Consider the following 11,857-nt stretch of genomic DNA (forward strand, 5'->3'; position numbering starts at 1 on the left):
AAGATGCATATGAAAGTTGGATATTTGGGAATGTAGCAAGTATTCATTATATTCTGTGATTTCAACCGTTTGGCTCCTATTATTTCTGTGATTTCAGCCGTTTGGTTATAAATCGAGTTTAAAAACGAAATTACATAAAACAATAACGCAATGATTTTCTCATAAACTATAATAGATATAACAGATCCACAAAATACATATGAAAGTTGGATATTTGGGGATTATAGCAAGTATCCTATTATTTCTGTGATTTCAGACGTTTGGCTATAAATCGAGTTCAAAACCGAAATTACAAAAAACAATAACGCAATGATTTTATCACAAACTATAATAGATAGAATGGATCTAAAAGATGCACATGAAAGTTACATTTTAAGAATGACATCTATTATCAGCAATTTAAAGGGAAATCCAGTTGGAAAACGATATTCGCTCGTCATTCAATCTTCATCATTTTTCTATATATATTCTTGTTCGAATCTCTGCTCAGCGCCTTTCGCGGCTTGCGTAATTAATTTAATTAGATTGAATTCTGTAGGAGGAGGGAGGGAGGTGTGGGGGTTAATTCATAATTCCGCGAGAACAGACCGGAAGAAGAAGTGCACACAAAATGAGGAGGAAAAAAAAAAGAAAAAAAGAGCGCGCGAGAGGCGAGAGCTGAAGTTAATTACGAATAAAACGTAATTAACCTGCCTCTCGCGATTTTTCCCTCAGTCCGTGCAATTTTTTTTCCCCTTACTTCTTCTTTTTACCCAGGTGATGCGTGCGAGTTTGTATGTGTGTACACATACACACAGGGGGTGGGTGAAAAAAAGTAAACAGAAATAAAACACCGGAGCGCGGAAAATGTTCATTTGAAGTTGTTGCAATTTACGGCGCTAATTTGCGAAACTGAATTCCCGCAGACTTCGGCTTTAAATTACCCACTTTGATATACACTGGGTGGACGGGCGGCGGCGGCAGCAGCAGCGTTGGTTGCTAGGTGAAGAGAAGAGAGTTTGAGAGGAGAGAGGCGGTTGCTGCTGCTGCTGCGACGATGTTACGTAATTGCCATTTCGGCCGTCTCCAGTCTTCGCCCTCTGTGTATGAGTGTGACTATGTAGACTACGTATTAACATGTATGAATAAGTGTGCGAGTGTGCGGCTGGCTGATAATTAGCGGGGGGGGGGCGAAACTTTTAATGCCTAAACGCAATTTTCCACGCTAATTTGACATAGGCGAAAATTTTCATACACATATCATCGTAGCTTTGTTTTTTTTTTATTTAAATTTTGTTTCAGTTTTTGCGAATGTCAACTTTTTTCACATTCCCAATGAGACTGAGAGAGAGAAAGAGAGCAAAAGGGAGTGTGTATGTGTGTAAATTCCAGTTGGGAAAACGCTCCCTTTCCCTCTCGCGCTCACCCTCAACTACATATATCGATCTGAGCTTTGGGGTTGTGACACCTCTCATGTACAGCGCCTTCAAAGCTTCCCCGCTGCGAAAATTCTGCACGAAAAGCTGCGGACACGGCGATAGCAATAATAATAATCATGATAAAGTGCGAGCGAAACAAAGATAGAGGGAATATTAGGATTTTCAATGAGATAGAGAGAGAGAGAGAGAGCAAAGAATGCAATTTCGGTCCGGACTGCAATCATTTAGAATCTCATTAAAAATATAAAAAATACCCTTACGCAGTCCAACTGGAAAACACCTCTCATCTCATCTCACCGCATCCGCACTTATTAAAAAACAAATTCAAAACTATTGCTCGTTATTTACGTTGAGACTGCGAGAACACTTCCTAATACCTGCACAGGATAGGGCAGTCCTTTTATTTTCAGTTGGTATTAACTTCTTGCCTATTTCTTTAGAGAGAAGAAGATTTTTTTTAGTGATTTTTAGAGCTGATCCCCCCATATTCCCTAACCAATAATGTCATAAACAATAGCATTTACTTAATGCACTAACTAACTTCACAAACTTGTCCCAAAACTTCAGTGTGTAAAAATGACTGTAGAAAGTTCGAAATTAATAAAATACAGGTGTACCAATTGTGAATTTTAGAAATGTAATAAAATTCAATGCAATTTTGGATTTAAATACAGTTGAAATTACAGTTTTTTGATGATAAATCTAAGATTTAAAAGTATTTCAAACTTATTAAAAACAAATTCAAAACTATTGTTCGTTATTTACGCTGAGACTGGAGAGCACTTCCTAATGCCTGATCCTCCCCACATATTATCTAACCTACAATATCATAAACAATGACATTTAGTTAATGCATTAACTAATTTCACAAACTTGTCCCAAAACGTCAGTGTGCAGAAATGACTGTAGAAAGTTCGAAATTAATAAAATACAGGTGTACCAATTGTAAATTTTAGGATTGTAATAAAATTCAATGCAATTTTGGATTTAAATACAATTGAAATTATAGTTTTTGATGATAAATTTAAGATTTAAAAGTATTTCAAACTTATTAAAAACAAATTCAAAACTATTACTCGTTGAGACTGCGAGAGCACTTCCTAATGCCTGATCCTCCCCACATATTACCTAACCTACAATATCATAAACAATAGCATTTAGTTAATAAAATACAGGTTTACCAATTATGAATTTTAGGATTGTAATAAAATTTACTGCAATCTTGGATTTAAATAGAATTGAAATTACAGTTTTTGATGATAAATCAAATCTTAGATTTATCTGTCAATAAAATATAATCATTTGTTTGTAGATGCACGCAAGCATTGCGCAACTTTTTATGTAACAAAAGTTACGTTATGTTCGTTACGTAACAGAGACACGACGTTTCTTTTTCAGTCTTTCTAGTTTTTCGTGAATTTCTCGCCAACCCCTAAAGATAATTACATCATCAACCACTCCAATGAAAGCTGAATGTCTCACCTTTCCAATGAGCCTACACACATCTTCGTACTCTCGGTGAGTCACTTGCTATGAACTGTAGAAATTAGTAAAAAAAAGTGTATGGGAATTGCCAAAAAAATGGATTTTCGTTAATAACTCGAAAAGTATAAACTTTTTTATGGTTTTATTGCATAATTAGATGCACGAAAGTGTTGCGCAACTTTTTATGTAACAAAAGTTACGTAATGTTCTTTACGTAACAGAGAAACGACGTTTTTTTCCATTTTTCTTCAGTTTTTCGCGAATTTCTCGACAACCCCTTAAGATAATTACATCATCGACAACTCGTATGAAAGCTGAATGTCGCACCTCTCCAACAAGCCTATTGGCATCTTCGTACTATCGGTGAGTCACTTGGTATGAGCTGTAGAAATTAGAAAAAAAAAAAGTGTATTGGATTTGTCAAAAAAAGGATTTTCGTTAATAACTCGAAAAGCAATAAACTTTTTTATGTTTTTATTGCATAATCATATGCACGCAAGCATTGCGCAACTTTTTATGTAACAAAAGTTACGTAATGTTTGTTACGTAACGGAGAAACGACGTTTTTTCAATTTTTTTTTCAGTTTTTCGTGAATTTCTCGACAACCCCTTAAGATAATTACATCATCGACCACTCGTATGAAAGCTGAATATCTCACCTTTCCAACGCGACTACATACATCTTTGTGTTGTCATCGAGTCGCCTGCTATGGGCTGTAGAAATTGTAAAAAAAGTGAATTTCAGTTTTTCGTTAATAACTCGAAAAGTAATAAAAATTTTTATGGTTTTATTGCATAATCAGATGCACGCAAGCGTTGCGCAACTTTTTATGTAACAAAAGTTACGTAACGTTCGTTTAGGATTTAAATAGAATTGAAATTACAGTTTTTGATGATAAATCTAAGATTTATCTGTCTATAAAATATAATCATTTGTTTACTTTTTTTCTTATTGTAACTAATAAATATTTTTTTTAACTGTTGGTAATCTTTCAATTAAATTGAAGTGTCATTAAAAGTTGACAGTTTAAATACTATCAATTTTTGTTAATTACAAACAAACAGCTTTCAAGATAAATTAAAGAGGTGAAAAATATTAATTTCCTATTATGATTTGTTTGTAATTAGTAAATATTTTTCTTTGCTCTTGGTAGTTTTTCAATTAAATTGATTTGTCATCAACAGATGACAGTTTAAATATATTAATTTTAAACAGCTGATATTGACAGCTCAGATTGATGGATCCGTACGATTTTCATGTTGTTTTAATGATTTTTGTTTTGTTTGTTTTGTTGTGTTCATTAATTTTTCATTTGAAAAATGATCATCATTGTTCCGCGTAGAAAAAGTAATTAATGGAAATCGATGCGCAAAGGGATTAAAAGGCGACGACCACATTTCCATCCATGCGCGCATCCAATTATTTGGAGACCTGCCAGAAGTATGCGCGTATGTGAATATAAGAGAGGAAAAAAAAAAGGGCTTTAAGCACGGGTCACATTGCACATTCGCAGCTCTCATATGAAAGAGACTATAATCATTTTCTATAGAGAGAGAGAGAAAACAAAAAAACGAGATGAAAGAAGCGAACGAGACAACAACAAAAAAATATAGGTATAGAAATTGAAAAAGCGGGAAATTTGAATGTTTAATTCCAATTGCATTTCGTAACTTTATTGAGCACTATATCGTCGTGTATTCATGTAAATCAGTGAGCCAACAACGCGCTCTTCGAATCGGCCTCTGCTTCTATACAGAGAACGGTCTCTTTTCCTTTGAAAGCCTTGAATTCCGCCTTCAATTTCCCGTACACGATCATCGGCAATTCCAGATGCTTCAGAGGAACAATCAAGTTGTTGATCTTGTAGTTACCCTGAAATTTATCAATAAAGTAATTCGTATCCGTCGGATAGATGGCGCTGATGTGTGCTCACTTTTTGGATCGTGCATTTGGTCTTCACTTTCGGATCGAGGCTGCTCTGGAAATCTGCGAAGATCTTTGGGAGGTAATTGTTGAGGTAGTCGCACGCCTTTCCGTCCCATTTCATCATGTTCTTCTTCCATTCGCTACCCGTCCACTTATGCAGAGCTCCTTTGAACTGAAACGCAAATTGTTTGTTTTTCTTTTTCGTTATATAATGTTATAAGTATTCTCGCTTACTGTGATGCTCTCGTCAAAGTTGAATGGTATGTTGATGTTGCCATTGACAACCTTTGTTTTCGTATTGAATGTGAACTTCAGCTGGACCTTCTGCTTCAGATTGTTCTTCGCCTCGCAAGCATCCACCCTCAGGATGTCCAACGTTCCAATTGGACCAATCTACAATCAATTATATAAAAAAAATAGTCACGCCATCTACAAATCACGTCAGCTGATTCCATGTCAACAGATGAAACAACAAACGTCAAAACTGACATAAGATTTAAGTTGGTAATTGCCATTACAATTTGACAGATTAAAACGTCAACTAAACTTCATTACCAATACTGTCTATGATTCAAATTAGTTACAAGTATTTGCAAAAAATATTAGAAACTGTATACCTGTTTTCCGGCTAAATGTGCATATTGAATTTCGCCAAGAAAGGCAAGTAGAGTAACGAGAATCAACATATCTGATTAGTGTCAGTACAGAAGTACAGGATTTGAATAGAAATCGGTGGAATTTATAGTGAATTTCGATTAATTAAGATGGCATTGGATAACGTGTACCTCTTTCAAATGGAATCATGTAAATATACAAAAAAAAATACATTCAACCATTGCGTTTTTGTGTACATTCAAATTAATTAGTATGTAGAAAAATAAAGTAATTACAAAAATTCGTGATGTGCACTTGATGACTCATTCATAATTTAACTCATTTAATTCATTTTTGATTCGCTTGAACTACTGGAGAAATAATGAAACAATTTTATATTATTTTTAGGTTATATTAATTTATATTAATATTAATTCGTTAGTGTATAATAAGTGAGAAGACTAGAACTAAATTCGTTTTATAAAATTGATGATTTTGAATATTTAAATTTTTTTAGGTGAAAATAATTTTCTATTCGAACATTGCACATAAAGGGATGCAAGAAGTGGAAATAAAATTTTATTGTTTGGACGGGTTCGAGGAGAAAGAATGGAATGGAAATGGGTATTTAAATATTTAATGGTGCGGGCTTAACATTAAACATTCATACGAATTCATATTTGAATCCGTCCGTTAAGTAAACAGATATTAACTGAATATTTAAAGTCGCTCTGCTATTGCGCAAAGAAATATTTATTTCAATTGATAAAATTTTCAATTTTAATAATCGACAAGTCCAGATGATTTAGAGATACGTACTAGATTTTGTTCTTGTAGTTACCCTGGAAACACAATTTAGTTGGAGTTGGTGGTGGATAGATGGTGCTGCTAATCAATTTAGGCATCAAGCATTTGGTCTTGACTTTGAAGTCCAGGAAAACGGCGTTTTTACCACTTGTCCACTTGAACTGAAGCCTTTGAACTGAAGATGAAGGAGCTCTTAAGAAGCGTCGATTTTGGTTGATGAAATGTGTAACACTTACCGTTATTTTATATAACGATAAGTGTTTTTAATTATATATAAAAAAGAAGTACAAATGTCAAAATAAAAAAGTGACAATTTTCATATATGAATTATTTCTACAAAAAAAAAAGTTATCAATCGTAAAGAACAGTACAGCTGTCAAAAAATTAACAATAATGTGACATATTCAAATGGTATTAACGATATGACAGATGTCAAAAAATTGAAATAATGCATAACGAATTGACGTTTATATAGTTGTAGTTGGTAGTGGATAGATGGTGCTGCTAATCAATTTAGACATCAAGCATTTGATCTTGACTTTGAGGTCCAGGAAGACGGCGTTTTTACCACTTGTCCACTTGTGCAAGAAGTCTTTGAACTGAAGATGAAGGAGCTCTTAAGAAGCGTCGATTTCGGTTGATGAAATGTATGACACTTATCGTTATTTTATATAACGGTAAGTGTTTTTATTTATATATATATAAAATAGTATAAATGTCAAATTAAAAAAGTGACAATTTTCATATATGAAATATTTTTACAAAAAAAAAAGTTATCAATGGTAAAAAACAGTACAGCTGTCAAAATATTAATAATAATGTGACATATTCAAAGGGTAATAACGATATGACAGATGTCAAATAATTGAAATATTGCATAACGAATTGACGTTTATATAGTTGTAGTTGGTGGTGGATAGATGGTGCTGCTAATCAACTTAGACATCAAGCATTTGGTCTAGACTTTGAAGTCCAGGAAGACGGCGTTTTTACCACTTGTCCACTTGCGCAAGAAGTCTTTGAACTGAAGATGAAGGAGCTCTTAAGAAGCGTTGATTTCGGTTGATGAAATGTGTAACACTTACCTGTATTTTATATAACGGTAAGTGGTTTTAATTATATATATAAAAAAGGTATAAATGTCAAATTAAAAAAGTGACAATTTTCATATATGAAATATTTCTACAAAAACAATACAGCTGTAAAAAAATGAATAATAATGTGACATATTCAAATGGTAATAAAGATATGACAGATGTCAAAAAATTCAAATAATGCATAACGAATTGACGTTTATATAGTTGTAGTTGGTGGTGGATAGATGGTGCTGCTAATCAATTTAGACATCAAGCATTTGATCTTGACTTTGAGGTCCAGGAAGAAGGCGTTTTTACCACTTGTCCACTTGCGCAAGAAGTCTTTGAACTGAAGATGAAGAAGCTCTTAAGAAGCGTTGATTTCGGTTGATGAAATGTGTAACACTTAGCGTTATTTTATATAACGGTAAGTGTTTTTAATTATATATATATAAAAAAGTATAAATGTAAAATTAAAAAAGTGACAATTTTCATATATGAATTATTTCTACAAAAAAAAAGTTATCAATCGTAAAGAACAGTACAGCTGTCAAAAAATTAACAATAATGTGACATATTCAAATGGTATTAACGATATGACAGATGTCAAAAAATTCAAATAATGCATAACGAATTGACGTTTATATAGTTGGAGTTGGTGGTGGATAGATGGTGCTGCAAATCAATTTAGGCATCAAGCATTTGGTCTAGACTTTGAGGTCAAGGAAGACGGTGTTTTTACCACTTGTCCACTTACGCAAGAAGTCTTTGAACTGAAGATGAAGGAGCTCTTAAGAAGCGTCGATTTCGGTTGATGAAATGTATAACAATTACCGTTATTTTATATAACGATAAGTGTTTTTAATTATATACAAAAAAGAAGTACAAATGTCAAATTAAAAAAGTGACAATTTTCATATATGAAATATTTCTACAAAAAAAAAGTTATCAATCGTAAAGAACAGTACAGCTGTCAAAAAATGAATAATAATGTGACATATTCAAAGGGTAATAACGATATGACAGATGTCAAAAAATTGAAATATTGCATAACGAATTGACGTTTATATAGTTGGAGTTGGTGTCGGATAGATGGTGCTGCTAATGAATTTAGACATCAAGCATTTGATCTTGACTTTAAGGTCCAGGAAAATGGTGTTTTTACCACTTGTCCACTTACGCAAGAAGTCTTTGAACTGAAGATGAAGGACATCTTAAGAAGCGTCGATTTCGGTTGATGAAATGTATGACACTTACCGTTATTTTATATAACGGTAAGTGTTTTTAATTAAATAAAAAAAGTACAATTGTCAAATTAAAAAAACTGACAATTTTCATATATGAAATATTTCTACAAAAGTTATCAATCGTAAAAAAAAAGTACAGCTGTCAAAAAATTAATAATAATGTGACATATTCAAATGGTATTAACAATATGACAGATGTCAAAAAATTCAAATAATGCATAACGAATTGACGTTTCTATAGTTGGAGTTGGTGGTGGATAGATGGTGCTGCTAATCAATTTATACATCAAGCATTTGGTCTAGACTTTGAAGTCCAGGAAGACGGCGTTTTTACCACTTGTTCACTTACGCAAGAAGTCTTTGAACTGAAGATGAAGGAGCTCTTAAGAAGCGTCGATTTCGGTTGATGAAATGTATGACACTTACCGTTATTTTATATAACGATAAGTGTTTTTAATTATATATATAAAAAAAGTACAAATGTCAAATTTAAAAAGTGACACAAAAAGGTTATCAATCATAAACAACAGTACAGCTGTCAAAAAATGAATAATAATGTGACATATTCAAATGGAATAACTATATGACAGATGTCAGAAAATTGAAATAACTCATAACGAATTGACGGTGTTTTTACCACTTGTCCACTTGCGCAAGAAGTCTTTGAACTGAAGATGAAGGAGCTCTTAAGAAGCGTTGATTTCGGTTGATGAAATGTATAACACTTACCGTTATTTTATAATAATATAAGTGTTTTTAATTATATATATATAAAAAAAAAGTACAAATGTCAAATTAAAATTGACAAAAAAAGGTTATCAATCATAAACAACTGTACAGCTGTCAAAAAATGAATAATAATGTGACATATTCAAATGGAATAACTATATGACAGATGTCAGAAAATTGAAATAACTCATAACGAATTGACGTTTAGAAACGTAAGATCAATTTCTTCCATTGACATTTATAGTCAGGTTCAACAGGTAATCAAATGTTTTACAAATTGTACGTTATGAAATATTTATTTCGACGTGTAGAAAATAATAATGAAGTAAATTTCCGTTAGGGTTCCAATGGAAGTGCGGGTGTAAGAGGAGAAGAGACATAAATTCGTCATCATCGTGGTGTGCACTGGATGTGTCAATTTTCGTGTGTAATGTGTATAAATAGTGCTGTGTATTTTTCTGAGGGGGTCTCAATTCATCATTCGGTAAATAAAACAGACACCGCGAAGCTGCCTTTTTCTTTTATCCTTCGGTCTTGGCCCGTTGTTGTGTTGCTTGCTTTATGGGCGCACGGAAAGCTTTACGTCCTCTTAGAAACAACAAATCCACTGATTTATCGTATCACTACCGAATTAAAACAATTGACGCAAGTCCCCCAGAGGCCACTTGTTTATTATCACAAAAACCGGGCCCGTTTTTAAAAACATTCGAATTTACGAGATTTAACTTCTCTCTTTACTTTTTTTTGTTCATCATATCCAAATATGCTTACTATATACTAATAAGTTGAATTTCATTTCAATTACGTAATTATTAAAAGACGCAACATCTACCGTCAATTATTCAAACTAATTTGACGCAAATGTTAAAGAAAAATTGCAAAATCTCATAAATTATACAATTTTCTTGATTTTGTATAATTATTATAATATAATATTTAAGTAATTATGTAAAATTATAACTTAATTGATGGTGACTAATTGAAATGGTCAATTCAGTTGAAATTACATGATGTTTGGGGAGGAGTTGTTTGAAAAAAACTATTGCAATTTGCAAATTTGGCTCGTTTTCGGTGTAAATCTGTGTGTTTTGCACGAGTCCCAGCAGTAAATTATTAATTAAAACTGGATGTAGCGGTCGTGGATTATAGTTGTTTGTTGTAGCGTGCGGCTCGCGAACCGAATCCAGTAGTCGCGTAATAATAATCAGATGCAATCTGTTCCAGTGTGTTTTTAATTAAATCGGAAATTAATTGCGTTAATTGTGTGCCGGAGAGGAAGAAAGCCGGGTCCAACGTTCGGAAGCTGAGCGATAGATGACGCCGATGATGACTACAGCAGTCATGATGATCATGATAGCTGTGATGATCATGACAGCCGTGGGTGACGTACCGTGAAAAGGCGCGATATGGCAGCTTTATGTTTATGCAAGATACACACAAATATATATAGTGAGAGAGAGAGAGACAGACAGATTGTAGAAAGGCCGTGTTGCTACGTGTATTGGCGAACGCCATCCGACTTCCTGCCATGCAAATTCAATTCAATCAGAAGGGCATTGTTTGGAAAGTTATTACATTTCGCTCGGCTGCAAACAATGGTGTGGCGTGGAGAGAGGAAGGTGTACGCCGAGGCGTCTCGCCGAAGGGAAAACGGAAACAATGTCGCCGCAGATTTCGACGTCGAACTTGGCGGTAATCTTTAACAACGCAGGCATTTCCCTCAGTTTCCATCGAATCGGCGCGCATCTCGTTAAGATAATTCTAGTGCAAGCTTTGAATTGGCTTCAGTTCCCCCAACCACTTCCATTTCAATACGCCATCTATTTTTATATAATGGAACTGACGTGACATACGTTCAAATTTCAATGACAGCATAAAGCGATTTCTCTTGGAAACGTTCGAAGTATTCTAATTGTATAAGAAATTAGGAGTCTAACGATAAATAGTATAAATTAACATTTGGAAACTTATATATTACTTATTCTTATATACATATAGAGTAGCCTATAAGCAATATTTTGACATGTTATATAATATTTAACAACACAAGCATTTCCCTTAGTTTCCATCGAATCAGCGCGCATCTCGTTAAGATAATTCTAGTGCAAGATTTGAATTGGCCTGAGTGCCGCCAACACCCCCAACCACTTCCATTTCAATACGCCATCTATTTTGATATAATGGAACTGACCTGACACACGTTAAAATTTCAATGATTTCTTTTGTAAACGTTCGAAATACACTAATTCTATAAGAAATTAGGAATCTGACGATAAATAGTATATACGACATTTTTAAACTTATATATTATTTATTCTTATATGCATATAGAGCTGCCTATAAGTAATATTTTGACATGTTATATAATCTTTAAGAACGCAGGCATTTCCCTCAGTTTCCATCGAATCGGCGCGCATCTCGTTAAGATAATTCTAGTGCAAGCTTTGAATTGGCCTCAGTGCCGCCAACACTTCCATTTCAATGCGCCATCTATTTTGATATAATGAAACTGACGTGACATACGTTCAAATTTCAATGATTTCTCTTGTAAACGTTCGAAATACTTTAATTCTA

General features: G+C 33.5%; 1 protein-coding gene across 1 annotated transcript; it reads right to left on the reverse strand.

Moving 5' to 3' along the window:
- Positions 1 to 4,569: 4,569 nt before the first annotated feature.
- On the reverse strand, positions 4,570 to 5,522 carry LOC108556275. Its single transcript, XM_017912292.1, has 4 exons — positions 5,448 to 5,522; positions 5,065 to 5,223; positions 4,838 to 5,002; positions 4,570 to 4,776 (listed from the first exon to the last, which is right to left on the reverse strand). The coding sequence occupies exons 1-4, from the start codon at positions 5,514 to 5,516 to the stop codon at positions 4,612 to 4,614; spliced, it is 558 nt and encodes a 185-aa protein (XP_017767781.1). The 5' UTR covers positions 5,517 to 5,522; the 3' UTR covers positions 4,570 to 4,611.
- Positions 5,523 to 11,857: the final 6,335 nt, after the last annotated feature.

Source organism: Nicrophorus vespilloides, unplaced genomic scaffold, assembly GCF_001412225.1.
Source record: "Nicrophorus vespilloides isolate i.1.1-1 unplaced genomic scaffold, Nicve_v1.0, whole genome shotgun sequence".
In the NCBI taxonomy this organism is placed as follows: Eukaryota; Metazoa; Arthropoda; class Insecta; order Coleoptera; family Silphidae; genus Nicrophorus; species Nicrophorus vespilloides.